Raw genomic sequence first — 15,536 nt, forward strand, 5'->3', positions numbered from 1 at the left:
TTTTCAGGCCCTTTCGCTATCCGATTTGTTTCGGACTTCATTTATTCATTTAGTCTGTCAACTGCTTATCCTATTTCTTGTAATGTTGCTCCAGTAGTTTATGTACTGCTAAATCAGGATATGTTACTGCCACAGTCAATGGCAGAAAATAAAAACACTTGGATGCATTTTTTTAGCAAATACAATTTAAAGAACAACCATTTGAAATTGACACATTTGAAAGCATGATGAGATGTGGGCAGCGTTCCAACTCTATTAGTGCTGCTTCTTCTTTTTGAGGAGTGCGTCCCGTAGCGCAATCTGAATGAAAATGAGGCGCCCATTAAAACATATTTCCCAAAGGAAGGCAAAACCCTTTCTTTGCCTATTTAACTTGCCTGTTTCTCCCGGAAGGAGCGTTTTCCTTTGCTTCGAACGTCACGGCTGTGCCTCATCATCATGAAGTTCTTTTTACGTCTCTTGTCTTTGTTGCTGGTGCTGGCGTGAGGATTTAACTTGCTTTTTTTCCTCACGAAGTCCTTACGGTTGGACTTTCCCGCCTGTGATCAGAGCGGTAAAAAGAAGTTCACAATTATTTTTATAGCCCTTAACCACACAAAGTCTCAGAAGACTGCACAACACACAATTACAACGTCCCCTGATCTGAAATCTGCATTCGGGCAAGGATAAACTCAAAAACCCCAGCTGAGGAAAATCAGAAACCTAAAAAAGGAGCCACACAAATCCAATCAAATGTATTTGTGAAGCACTCTTCAGGCAAAAGATTGCCACTCAAAGTGCTTATTGCCACTCAATCCCTGATACCTTACAAATGTAATTTATATAACTGTTAAACAGTCCAGGACCCAGTACTGACCCCTGATGTAAAATCTCCCAAACCCCTGCCCAGGATCACCAGACTGCAATGGATGTTGCTTGGGCAACAATATACAAAACGTAGTCCACATCAACTATTAACATACACTACCGTTGAAAAGTTTGGAGTCACTTAGACATGTCCTTATTTTCTAAAAGAAAAGCACTGTTTTTTCCATGAAGATAGCATAAAACTATTCAGAAAAATGCCCTTTACATTTTTTAATGCAGTAAATGACAATTTTAGCTGCAGATGTCTGCTTTTTAATGCAATATCTACATAGGCTAATCGAGGCCCCTTTCCAGCATCCAGCAGTTAAGTCTTCTAATAGTTTATTTTTTTCCATATAGGGTTCGAAGGCAAACAGATGATTGGAAAACCCTTGGCCAATGTTATCTGAAAACAGTTAAGCTGGTTAAATAAGCTATAAAGCTGACTTCACTGAGTTAGTTGAGTATCTGAAACATCGCGTTTGTGTGTGTGATAAACTTAGATTGACCAGAAAAAGAGAACTTTCATGTGAAACTCGACAGTCTATTATTTTTCAAAGAGATTAATTTGCTAAGGAACCGCAGATCTCTTACAACAGTGTGTACTACTCCCTTCAGAAAACAAACAAGCTCTAACCAGAGTGGGAGAAGTGTCTAGAGAACAAATACATTGGAGTCTCTCGTTTGAGAGATAGATGCCTTGCAGGTCCTCAACTAGCATTTTGTTTAAATAGTACCTGCAAACACCAGTGTCAACATTTACAGTAAAGAGGTGACTTTGAGATGCAGAGTTGCAAAGAAAAAGCCATATCTGAGACTGGCCAGGAAAATGAAGAGAATAATATGGGCAAAAGAACACAGAAATTCAAATACGTTGATAAATAAAAGAGGGACGTGTCAGTGTGACCCTAATCCAGGCATGTCCAAAGCCCGGCCCAGTGAGCAGTTAGAGTCCGCGATCAAACTTTTACTGCCCCACAGCCTTTGCCATAAAATAATAATATGTGGCCCACCAGTAATGTTGACTACAGTATCAAATAAATTTGTCCCCCCAAAAAACCCACACCATTTAACCAGATAATGACAGTGGCCCTTTGGCCACCTTGCCTTTGGCTTTATGTGAGAATTTTAGCCCACCCCATTCCCGAAATGGCGACTGTAAATAAAAAAAGGAAAGTTGTTTGTGAGGGCCGCCGCTTCCACGATGAGTGGAAATTGGAGTATTTTCTCACCGAAATCTAAAACAACTTCCTAATTTGCAAAGGGACTGTGGCTTTTTTCCAAAAATAAAATGTCAAAAGGCACAGCCAGACAAAACAGGCTGACAACAAAATGCTAACTGGAATCCAACGCTGTGAAAAGGTGAAGCAACCGGAAGCTGTTTTAACGGCACAGCAGCGCTTTTTCGCAATACCCCGAGTCAAATGAAAATCATACAAAGGAGAGCTACGAGGTCGTAACGCTGATTGCCTAGCACTGCAAAACTTTTACTAAATAGTCAGCCCTCACATATTTTCAGCTTAGCAAATCTGGACTGCTTTCTAAAAAAGTTTGGACACCTTGCCCTAAACTTTTGAACACTAAGTTGAAATTATTGAAGAAAGTCTAAGACAGCAACAACACAGCTTCCCCTGTCAGAGAGCTGATAACATGTCTGAGGTCCAGATGCTGGTCTGCTGTAAGAACTTTTGTGGCTAGAAGGAAAGGATGCTTCCTCACCATCGCCGTGGCCAAGCGTGACTCCTTGTCGGCTTTGGGCTTCTTGTGGAGCCTCTCGATGTTACTGAGGGTCAGTAGCTCCCCTTTGCCACCATCTTCATCATCGCTGTTGGCCGCTTTCCTCTTCTTTCCCGGAGCGCCGCTGATCTCCTTGGCCATCTGGGCCAGCCGGATCTTCCTAAAGTCTTCCTGCGTGAGGAGCCGACTGCTGCTGACCACAGCCGCTTTGGCCTCTCGCTCATCGGCTGGTAAAGCCTTCAGCTTCTCCGCCTGGGGGGAGAAACACTCTAGGGTCAGGCATGTCAAACATACTGCCCACCATAAATTTCTGACTATGTTAAAAATAAGGAAGCAAGTCTTTCACCATTCCTATTTAAAATCATGTTTTTTTTTAATACATACAAACCAAATGTTCTAACTTTCGCCTAGAGCAAAGTCAAGGTATAAAAGAGCTAACGTCCATTTAAGGTTAAATCCATGCTTGGGACTTCTTGAATTACATTTTTAAATGTGCTGCGACTCAGGATTTGACACCTAATGTTGATGCACTTGTAAAGGCAAAAATATGCAGGAACTAGCAGCAGCAAGTAGACGAGAGGAGTGCAATGACAGAGGGAAAAAAGGCGTGATGGCACATTTGTTTACACAGATCATAGAGATTTATCTCGTTTCATGCTTAACACTATATTGTGCAGTATTTTCTCAGCTTTAGTAGGACCAACTGGTTATTGTATCTGATGTTATTTCCCATTTACTGCTGAAACTCTTATTTTGATTTTCTTTTTCTTTTATTTCAAAGCAATGACAATTGAGGCATGCCTATTTTTATTCATAGCTCCCACTTTTGGTGTGGTGAGTTGGTTCAGATGTAAAGATGCATTTATTCATCTGATAATACATTTATTAAGACATTCAATACCATATAAATCATGTGATTAAATTCTTTCTAAATAAATGTGTTGTGCTTAGGAAAGATCCCTTTTCATCCGTGATTATAATTTGCAGGGTAGGCTACAAATGTAGGCTGAATGATGAAGCTTGATATTAACAGATCACGATAAGATCAAAGTTTTAAATTGACATTCTTTGATCCTGCCTGCCTGAGAAAATAATGTCTGAATCTGGCCCCACAATCAAACTGAGTTTGACATGCTTTATCCAGGAGGTGGACTTAGATTTAATCTATTGTTCCCATTAAAGAAATTAACTACCACTAGAACTTACCACTTCAGCAGTATCTTCATCGGACGAGTGGTGGACGTCTATCCACTCCCCGTCCTCGTCTTCCTCCTCGCCGCTGGCGCTCTCCCAGCCATCTGTGGGGACGGAAGTGAAATGTTACAATCCCGAATGGACTTCAGGCCACGAGCAGTCACTCACCATCTTGGCCCTCCTGGTTTTCCTCCTCCGCCTCAAGGACTTCGGCGCCAGGGATGTGGTCTTTGGCTGCCAGCTCCCCGTAGTCCTTGAGCCTGGCCTCCAACGACGCCTCCGTGGGCCTCCCCTGGACCAAACATCCACGCTTGCGTTACAATTTGGATAATCTGACACTCCTGCTTACTCAGTGATGGAACACTGCAATATCTCCCAGGATTGTTTTCTTCTTCTTCATACCGTTTACGTAGTGCAGTGGTTAGCACATTCACCTAACACAGAAAGGTCCCCGGTTTGAGACCGGGCGGAAACATTTGTTGGCCTGGAGAGGGATGGGCGCCACTAGGATGTACTTGCCCAAGACACACCACAGGAAATGGTGCCCCTACCGCCCTAGTGGTAAAGGAATCCAACCAACTAACCATTCCCTTACGAGAGTTTTTAACGTCAGGGAGGGAGAGGTTGAACTGTATCTAAAATATTGTGTTCGCCCTTGTTTAAAAATATTGGCATTAGCAATTATAAAAAAAGTATTTCATTATAAAATATATTTTTTAATAACTACTTGTTTTCTATTCTGAAGGTTTAAATCTTGTGAATCTTGTGAAACATGTGAAGGACTGAGACGATGAGGCCTAAAACCCCCCAGAAAAGTTTAAAATAATAGAATAATTATCAAAACTATATACGTTTTTAATACCTTTATTTTTAATCTTTTTTTTCTTTCTGAAAGTTTTAACCTTGAGCAAAAACGTGAGGAGCAGATATAATTATAAAATAAGAATCATAATTGAATTCTGAATAAGTATATTTTTCATCAGTTTAAAAATTACATATTTTATTATCAATTTTTAACATCAATTTTTGACGGAAAATTAAATAAAAAAGAAATAATTGAAAAACATGTATTTTTAATGTGTTTATTTTTAAATATAATTAAAAAAAATACTTTAGATAAAGGCTAAATATATATATATATATATATATATATATATATATATATATATATATATATATATATACCAGCTCAGTAGCCTAGATGGTAAGGCGCCCGCTTTGAGACTGGGAGGTCGGTGGTTCGCGCCCCGGCCGAGTCATTCCTAAGACTTAAAAAGTGGTCGGCGGCGCCCTCTGTTGGCTGCGGCTGCATCGGCTCGCTACATCGGGTCAGGTGCAATCGACATTTCGTTCTGTGTAGATTGTTACACAGAATGACAATACAAGGAAATTATTATTATTATTATTATATATATATATATATATATATATATATATATATGTGCACAAACAAATTAAAATCAAATATTGCGGATGTCTTGGTTTCCAGGCATCATTTTTAGTAATGTTGATGTGTGATCATGAAGGCTTTGAAAAAAAAAAAAAAAGAAGAAATGTATAATATTTTTGCAATTTACCCTGTCCTTTTTGTGCAGCATTTGCGGGTTAAGATTTCTAAAAAGTTGGATGAGACTTCTGGAAGACATCATGACATCTGCAGAAGAGACGCACCATCAATGATGGCGTCAGAAAATCCAAAAAAGAGGCGGCACAAAAAAACGGAACTCACTCTTGTCCTTGTGGGTTTTGTACTGGGCCAGATCTCGCAAGAGGTCCTCACTGAGGGCCAAGGGACAACGGGCCGCCACCTCTTTAATGGCGTTGATCCTGAGTATGGAGGACAAGCCAGAAAAAACATTTTTTTTAGTAATTTTTTCCAAGCAACCATAAAACCTTGCTGGCCACACACCCCACAGTCATGACTTCGCCCGAGTTTCGATCCGTCACAAAGTTGTCGGCAATTGTGCGGATAAGCGATTGGGCGATCTGCAGGAGGACAGGAAGGCAACTTAGCGGCATACTACAAATTTACATCAATTCAATGAGGGATGGCGTTTGTTATACCTCGGGAGGCACCAGATGGTGGCAAGACTGGGCGGCACACAGAAGAATCTTGGTAACCTCTGTCAGACAGCATAAACTCCTCAGTAAAAGGCGTCGGCAGATGCACAAGCACCCGCTCTTTTTTCCCAACATACATCAGATTCAATATAAGGATGCACAATAATTATTGGGTCGATAACAGCTGAATCTGACGTCACAGTTATTGTCCCGATAGGGGAAAAACAAAAAAAAATAACCAATAACTAGTCACTTGCATTTATGTACCTAGTTGAATAGATTTGGATTTTCTGTCGAGTCTTGTCTCCTCTCTGCTGCTTCATAATGTGAATGAGGCACTGGAGAGACCCGTAATTGAGTTACTTGATAACACATTATAATTTTCAATCAGCCGTTACGACTTAATAGAAAAAAATCGGAGACTTTAAGTTCGTTAGAAGATATTTAAGTTTTCAAGAAGATTATTAACACAACTTGGTTATGTCTACTCTATTCCTCTTTGTCGTGAGCAAGAGGCACTGTAGAGACATGATTATTAATTACTTGACACCACGCTATAATTTTCAATCAGCCGACACTATTTGTTAAAAAAGATTCAAAGCACTCTATAGAAGTAGTTGTGCAACTTGATCGCGTCTCATCTCTACCTCTCCATATTGTGAGCGAGGCACTGGAGACAACCAATAATGAGTCACCACGCTATAATATTCATTCAGCCTACTATACTGTTTTAGCAACTAATGTGTACAGCTAAGACAATACTTCTTGAAAAGAATAATTGAGATATTTTTCTTACCCGTGTAACCATTCAGAAGTGAAACACTTCTGTGATTAGAAATGACGTATTTTCACATCATAAATACACTATTAATCATATGCACTTCCATAAATGTCTACAGCACATGTCAATATACTGTCATTGTAGTTATTTAAGACAAACCAAGTAAGTATTGATAGATTTATTCAATAATGCCAAACTCCAGTGACTAGTCTAGTCTCTCTTAGACTTAAGTTATCTTAATTGTAAAAGAGAATAAGGACTCAAGTATAAGTAATCGGATTTTGCATGTTATTTTCCCCCCAAATATAGAATGTAGTTTAAAAAAATAAGTTCAGGATATTGATCTATAGTAGCAAGATGTATCAGTAGAAAAAGAAAATGATAGTGCATTTCTTATTAATTGATTAAACACAGAGCGCTAAGCCACGCCTACATAGCTACAGTATCCATGTATCACAAGCGGAGCAAACAGAGTGGCCGAAACAACAGCGAGCGACTCTTTAGTCTGTGTTCCTGATAACAAAGCCTTATCATTTCTTCCTTGTTATGCAAACGTATCTCAAATGACAGTAGAAAAGGGTCTCAATTATTATTTACAGAGTTATATTCATGCCATCAAGGTTTCCAAAGACACTAATTAGCTTGTAATATTAGTGATTTACGAACTTCACATAGAAATTGATTCAGATTACAGCAAACGTAAAGTAGGGAATGTATACTTTATTGTTTTCCCTTCTAAAAGACCTTCATGAGTTTTAGATATGACACCTCACTCTTATTTCTTGGTGCATCTAATGCTGTAAAAGGAGCAAAAATGTCTTCATAACTTATAACAGAATGAGTCCATTACGTAATTTTTTAAGCGTGTTCTGGTTTCTATTACATTTTTAAACAAAAAATAAACACCTATTGTGGAGCAAATAACTCCAGTTTCCATCAATCATCTTCACGTTGAGTTGAACGCGAGGGCGACAGCATGCCTTTATCCACTTCAAACACATGTCCAAATTTAGTCTTCGTTCTGAATACCTCTGATCAACGTTACAAGTTCCCTAGACACATCATCGAACCATTTTGATACAAAACCCTCTACTTACAAATGTTTTTGGTTACAAAGCTACTCCCTGAGCAAAATAAATTCATAATTATAGGTACCACTATACAAGCATTCGGATCACATGTGATGCAAAGATGGACAACCTAAATCAGCAACCACCGGCTGTTGTCATCTGCACGGTCTGATTGGCTAAGAACAAGAGCTGTCGGACGTATTATTTCAATGCTTGGATTTGATTCCACCTCACCTCTTTGATGTGGCTGGAGGAACCTCTGGATGAACGGATAATAATTGAAAAGGAAAAGCTAGGGAAAAAAACAAACAAGAAGTGATTTTTTTTTCTCAAACTGGCGGAGCATCATGCATTCGGAGTCCAAGTAAGCACCTCGTGTATCCCGACGAGTCTGGAAATGAGCTCCATCATCATCATCTTAACCTCGAAGCGCTCTTTGGAGCGCTCCAGCTGCTTTAGGAGCTTCTCAGAGATATCTGCAGAGCCAATCTCAGTTAGAGAAATTCGCCGCCAGTTGACGAGCGAGTACAACCCACCTTGAGGATCGTGGATGAGGTGAATTGCTGAAAAGTTGAACACCTCCACCTTCTGCTTCTTCTTGTGTTTCTGCCGGAATAAATACAGCAGTAGAAAACAGAAAACTCCAAAGTCTCAGCTCACTTGCGGATTACCTTGAGGACTTTCATGGCCTTTTCCATCTTCTTCTTGTTTTTGGAGGTTTTCTTGCCCGTATTGAATCTCACCTTAAGGTCACGTGCCGACGGTCCGTCTTCCTGAATGGAACCAGAAACACTCAAGTCACAAACGCAATTTTCTAACATATTCACTGGAGAAGACTTTTAGTTTCTAAGCAGGGGTCACCAACAATTTCAAAGCTGAGAGCTAAATCTTTTTTTACTAAACACAAGAGGCTACAAAGTTTAATATGAATTTCGAAAATATGATGTTATTACAATGTTAATGAGAGATTGTATAAAATAAAAGCAGTCAGCAACCTTAACAACTGAGTTGTGTAAGGGCACTAAGTGATTTAAATATCTATATGATAAGCTAGTTTTAAAAAGTATTGGGCAATGATTGATGATATATTCCGTTCCTGATTGATACTGGTATTAGCTGCTGCCCGATAGTTATATCGGTAATCCTTAGAGCCCAGTTGCAATTAATCTTTGACATCTAAAGCAGTCATTCGCATGTTGTTTGATGGTGGCAAGATGGTATCCCATACTGGTATAAAATCTTATTTGATACATGGGCCTTTTAACAATTCCCTAAAATCAATATGCAGACATTTGAAAAGTTACACATTTCATTGCTGTTTTGTATCTCTTTTTTGTCATTGAGTTATCTGACAATTTTATCAAAATTACTATATATTGATTATTTGCATATTTATGAATTATCACATCATGATTACATTTGAAAACAGTAGATCAGGGGTCAGGGAACTTTTGAGCTACTTTGACTACTACTGTGACTGTTATTGCTGAAAATTGCTACTAGTTTTTGTATTGTATTTGTTGTATTTTTTTTTATTCAGCCAGTATAAACCATAAACATGATATATACAGAAAATCATTTGACACAAGAACCTCTCGACGTGACGCGTCGCCTTCGATCGGCGCAGGGTTTTTAGACCCAACTGCTGTGTTGGGAGTCATTAGGTGACCAAACCCCCCAATTCCAACCCTTAATGCAGAGCGCCAAGCAGGGAGGCAATGAGTACCAATGTTGCAAGTCTTAGGTATGACTCGGCCTTGAACCAGCGAACTCTCAGTTTCGCCCTACCATCTAGGCTACCGAGCTGGTTCACTATTTGTGTATACAGGAACGACACCATAACGGCCAATGTCATGATGTTATGTTATAACTACGTTATAATTGTTATAACCAGGTTGCATTTTATTAGAAATAGGGTTAAATAGGCTCAGTCAACCACTTCAACAAAGTGAGGGATTTACATTTATAAATACACTAATATAAAAAAAATATTTTGGAAGACTTGATCATGTATTTTAAGACACTGATCATGATCAAATGCGAGATATTAAAGGGGGCCATTGTTAGAAAAGCAGAAAAAACAAGTCCATCCGTTAAATTATACATTAAAATTTAAACTCCATACATCTCATTCAAGGGGAAGTTGTCAGCACTTACATCTGAATCCGAGCCGTTGCCCTCTTCGTCTTCATCTGTCCCCAAGAAAAACTTGAGCGCCGCCACCAGGATCTGCCCAGCAGAAACAAACAAAAAAAAACAATCAAGCTTTGTTTCCCACCACTCCCTAAAACACCAAATAAAGGAAGTAAAAATGTACTTTTGTCACGTTAGAAAAGCAGGCTGTGGTGATGACATTGACCGTTTTGGCGTCGTTCCTGTAAACACAAATACTTGAATGAACCATTGATACCTTATCTGAAAATGTACCCATTCAAAAAGAAGAACAGACCAAATATTCCTCTTGTAGAGCTCCACCATCACATCTAAGGAGATCTTGGCTGCGATGGGGTTGCGATCCCTCAACATGGTGTACATGAAGTTCTGCAACGACTGCCGCACACAAAGAAAACTTGCAACATTCAGTAAGAAAAGCACAGAAAATTCTACGGGTGACCGCTTACTGTGTTGACTTTGTTGTTTTTGTGCTTGGCGTTGATGTTTTTAATGTCAGTCACGATGTGAGTGTAGAGAGTCTGCGAGGACAGAAAGCGGATTAACTAATCCTACATTTTTATGTGCATTGCTGTTTTTTTCCCAATCAAACCTTGCGCAGCAGCTTGTCATGACATCGCAGCAGTTCAAAAAAAAGCTCCAGAAGGCTACTCGGGTTGATCAGGTCCTTGTTTCGCAGGAGGATCAAAGCCTTGCAGAAGGTCTAAGCACAATGCACAGAAAAAAAATCATTTATTTTGACTCATCAACTATGTTGACATGCATGCGCTATCCGATTGAAGAGGGCATATGAGCTTTTTGGAGCAATCCAAATAAATTATTTACATGCCTGGAGACAAACGTTTAACCCTAAGTAAATGTTTGGTATTGTGGTTACAAGGGCCAAGCTGGAGCGCTACTGTTTCAGCATCATTTGACCTAATAAATAAAGGCTGATTTCGTTCATGCCATTAACCAAATTCAACTAAGTACAGAGATAACAACAGTGAGCTTAATCGCTGCATCTCATGTGTTCAGAAGATTAGCTCGTACGTGGTTGACCTAAAGCAAATCAGCCAATACACATGAAGCTTTATAGCGAGCAAGAGTTTGCGTGTCTCATTCGTCTCCCTACTACAGGTTCCACATTGCTTTGCGGCGATAGTCTCTCTCAGAAGAGGGAAACTGTGCAAGTGTACAAGCAATCAGATTGCTCAAATGTGTATACTGTACATGAGAAAGGAATCAGAAAATGAGAGGACTAACCAAATTTATGCAGAAGACACTAATCGGATAATTGTGCGTGATTACATGGCATTAGATCATCGGAGTACTGGCTTAAATTATTTTCCAATCGGATTAATACTTGCATGTAAATATGTCCAATGGTTTTTCCCGTCAAAATAAGTCAATGCACTATTGGAATTACTGTGCATATTTGATTTTTTATTGGAACACGTTTCAATTTTTCTCCTGTTTTAATTCCATGCTCACTCACCATTCTTAAATCTGTCTCCACGACTGTGTGATGACTTAGTAAAAGCTCAGTCAGCTCTTGAGGAAAATTCGACAGATGCTGCAGGTAACAGTGGCCAACCTGTTGGGCAAGTAAACAAATAATCATGAGAATAAAAATTACAAGACGAAATTTTGATTCGACTGAGGAAAACAGTTAACCTGCGCAAGGAACATGACGAGTTCCGCCAACTCCTTATTGGGTTTATCGGGCTGCAGTTTGAAGATCTGCAGATTGGACTGATAATGCCTGTACTGCTGTAAAAACTACACAAGCAACCATGTGAACAAATTGGATAATCACAACAACAGCATGCTAGCTGTTAGCACAGCTAGCTTCCACAAACTCACCTCATCTTCGTATGACTGCGGGTCTCTCTTAATCAAATTCTGAAGTTGCGGCAAATTGTTGGGCAGCTTGTTGTTGTGACGTCCCGACATTGTTATAGATTTTGTTAATATAAATACACGTCAAAAGAAAAATACTATCTGCAATATTTTTCATAAGGCAAGCGTGGCATGTATGCGAGCTGCCATTACTGTGTTGTCATTAGAGACGTGACGACACTTCCGTTAAGGTTGTTGTTGAATGGAATTACTTCCGGTGCGTCCTGCCGAGAAAGTTTATTTTTATTTTTTAAAATCTATTTATTCATTTTTGTAGTTGTTGTTTTGAGGGAATTTTAGTAAAAATATACAAATACAAGCAAAATTGGCATGCAAAAGTAAAAAAAAAAAAACAATACAGAGTACTGTACTGTAAACATTTTTAAGAAACCATAAGGTGCTGTAGAAATACTGATTAAAAAAATGAATCCATAAAATGAAAATAAAGACATGTTTAAATCGATCCCTGGGAGATTCTTAAAAATACTATAAATCCCATGGGCACTGGGAGTGTTCATCAAACTCAAAGATTCAATCGACGGACAGACCGAGGAGATCATTTATTCCTCATGCCATAAGGCTCTTTGACTCCACCCGGGGGACTAAAAGCCCACATTAAACCCCACGGCCACATTTGAATATTACCCTATTTTTAATACAGTGTGTATTTCCGTAGCACTATTTAAATACTTTATAGCAAAACGTTATATTGGGTATTTTTGTATTCTATATCTTTATTTTAATATTTTATTTTTAAACACAAGGATGCTGCTGGGAGTGTCTATCTATCTATCTATCTATCTATCTATCTATCTATCTATCTATCTATCTATCTATCTATCTATCTATCTATCTATCTAAAAAAACAAAATTTACAAAATTCTGAAAAACAGGTTTACACTTTTAAAATTTTTGGTGGATGAAATATTTTGCTGTACAAAAGATACGATTTGTTTCATTTTCGTCATTCATGTCAAATAAAATGAGTCCACCCTGCCGGGAAAGGTAATAAAATATGGGTAATACTTGTAGAACGTTGAAGAAAATGGGTTTACCTTCCACTATTTCGATTTTTAGAGTGGAATATTTGGCCAACATCTTGTTTATTACCGTTTTACTTGTTTGTATTTGTTTTGAAAGAAAAACATATGTATAGTTTTTTTCCATCAATAGATGGAGATTACATAAAAAGCATCTTTTATATCTTCTTCTCGTGATGGTCATTTCTATTTATTCATACTTGCACTATGAATACAATAAGTATAAGTAAATGGAAATAACGCCTCTGTGTAATATTTAGTGCCTTCTATTGGGAAAAACAATTCATTAATTTAAAAAACAATTTTTATTGGGCTGCTGCCATCTCCTGGTTTAAGAAATCATTGCAGCTTCTGGCAAGCTATGATGTGCTTGCAAGTACGTCCATTTCTTAAACGGTCAAATAAACCCTTCAACTCTCATCTTTCTTGGGGTTTGGGTTGGCTTTTACACTGTACTTGAAACAGGCCTTTTCTTACTTTCACCATTTTTTTTTGCTAAGCTAACAAATATAAAAAAAAAAAAAAAAAAGCGAGGGTGAGCATGAAGTCATTCGTTATGGCTTGCCCCATCCCCTATTCCTCCTACCTAATTTTCTGCCTCGAACAGCTTCACTAAAAGTATGATAAAAGCAGATTAACGAGGTTGAAAAAAAAGAATGAGGGCTCTTTGAACTCAGTCCTTTATTGAGAAAATATTACATTTTCAACTTTCGACAACACCTCAAACAATGCAATCCATATTTAAGAGATACGCTAAAATACATGAATTGCCAATAAAATGTGCATTTCTGAAAATACTCGTGGATGGAGATATTTTCTTTTATTTAACTCAACATGAGCCTCACTTAGAGGGAGCTGACAAAATTGTCCAACATCTTGCTGCTAGGGGTGAACTTTTGAAAAATGAGAAGAAAAATAATGTGATTTGGTCACTGGGAGTTTCCGCAGTACAGTGCCATAAAAAAGTATTTACCGACTTCCTGATTTCTGTGTTTTTTGCATATTCATCACTCATAAAGGTTTAAGATCATTAAACCAATCTTAATATCACACAGAGACAAAGGAAATACAAAATGCAGTTTTGAAATGTTAATTCCATTTCTAAGGCACAAAAATAATCAAAACATAAATGGCCCTGTGTGAAGAAGTAATTGTCCCTTTCAACATAATAGAGAATTGCGCCACCTTTGTCAGCAATTAAAGAAATCAAAGGTTTAAGATAAATATTATTATTTTACGATGCTGTAGAGGAAGTTTGGCCCACTCTTCTTTGCAAAACAATTTCAAATCTGCAGCATTCCATGAACTGTTAGTTTTAGGTCGCACCACAGCCTCCTATTTGGATTCAAATCTGGACTTTCACGTGGCCAGTCCAGAACCTTCATTTTGTTTTGTTTTTGAGCCATCCAGAGCTGGACTTGCTGGTGTCTTTTGGTCTGAGGGCACAAACTGAGTGCTGGATGTTCTCCTTTAGGATCTTCTGGTAAAGACTAGAATTGATTGTTCCCTCAACCACTGCAAGTTTTGATGGTCACGAGGCAGCAAAGCACCCTCAGACCATCACACTGCCAGCACCATCCTTTACTGTTGGCATTGTGTTCTTTTTACCAAATGTTGTGCCATTTTTTCACCAGATGTGACAGGCTGCACACCTTCCAAAACGTTCAACTTTTGACTGATTACTCCGTTATATGTTTGTCCAAAAGTCTTGAGGATAATCAAGATGCTTTTTGGTAAATGTGAGACAACTCTTTAAGTTGTTTTGTGGTTTTTGCCCTGGAACTCTCTTATCGATGCCATTTTCGACCAATGTTTTTTTTTTATAGTGGAGTCAGTAGGACAACGATCCAAAACACACCAGCAAGTCCACCTTTGAATGGGTCCAACACAAAACAAAATGAAAGTTCTCTCCTGGCCAAGTCCAAGTACGGATTTGAATCCAATTAAGAGGGTGTGGTCTGACCTTAAATGGGCAGTCCGTAAGAGAAAAGCCTCAAATATGGCAAACTTGGAAACGTTTTGCAAAGAAGAGTGGGCTGAAAATGCTCCACAGATTTGTAAAAAACTCATTACCAATTATCATAAATGTTTGATTTCTCTTATCGCTGGAAATGGTGGCCCAATTCGCTATTAGGTTCAGAGGGCAATTACTTTTTCACATAGGGCCAGGTAGGTTTTTATGCTTTTGTCCAATTGCCATGGCGCCCAATTGGCCCCGCCTGTGTGGCGCCAGCTGCCGCTCATTGACAGATTGGCTTTCCGTCTATTTAAGCTCAGTGCTCTCACTCTTTGGGTGTCAGTCCATCAACGAACCTCTTCCCCGCAAGACGTGGGTTTTGACTCGGTCCTGTTTCCTGTTGGCATTTCCTGTCCGGTATTGTTCACGTTTATTTTTATCCTGTTTAATATCGGTTTCGTTCCCGTCTTTTTTTGTCCTGTTTATTATTCCCTCCAGTTTTGTTCCCGTCTAGTTTGTCCTGTTTAATTTTGATATCCTGTTTTGATATCAATCCAGACTGTCCCGTCCTGTCCGGTATCGACCCAATCTGTCCGATATCTGCTCGGGCAACTGGTATCAATTTCGTCGGCCTCTGGCTTCCTATCATTCCATGCCAGACTCCTGCCTAACGTGCATGACTCCCCATCTCCCATAAAATAAAAGGCTTGTGTGAGAAACGTCACGCATTTGGGTCCTGATCCTGTTCCGGTTCTTGACAATTTTTCGTGCTTTAACAGAAAGAATTAAAATTTAAA

At 38.8% G+C, this 15,536-nt stretch overlaps 1 protein-coding gene across 1 annotated transcript; it reads right to left on the bottom strand.

The window, feature by feature from the left end:
• Positions 1 to 149: 149 nt before the first annotated feature.
• On the bottom strand, positions 150 to 11,923 carry sdad1 (SDA1 domain containing 1). The gene is made up of 21 exons (XM_088355760.1): positions 11,707 to 11,923; positions 11,518 to 11,622; positions 11,339 to 11,437; positions 10,454 to 10,564; positions 10,311 to 10,382; positions 10,139 to 10,239; positions 10,007 to 10,064; positions 9,847 to 9,918; positions 8,361 to 8,462; positions 8,226 to 8,295; positions 8,062 to 8,165; positions 7,924 to 7,981; positions 5,842 to 5,900; positions 5,687 to 5,763; positions 5,507 to 5,604; positions 5,355 to 5,431; positions 3,946 to 4,069; positions 3,790 to 3,881; positions 2,566 to 2,835; positions 378 to 539; positions 150 to 300 (listed from the first exon to the last, which is right to left on the bottom strand). Exons 1-21 carry the CDS (start codon positions 11,794 to 11,796, stop codon positions 256 to 258), a joined length of 2,046 nt encoding a protein of 681 aa, XP_088211886.1. The 5' UTR covers positions 11,797 to 11,923; the 3' UTR covers positions 150 to 255.
• Positions 11,924 to 15,536: the final 3,613 nt, after the last annotated feature.

Source organism: Urocampus carinirostris, chromosome 16 (assembly GCF_059441175.1).
Source record: "Urocampus carinirostris isolate Australia breed hairy pipefish chromosome 16, RoL_Ucar_1.0, whole genome shotgun sequence".
Lineage (NCBI taxonomy): Eukaryota > Metazoa > Chordata > Actinopteri > Syngnathiformes > Syngnathidae > Urocampus > Urocampus carinirostris.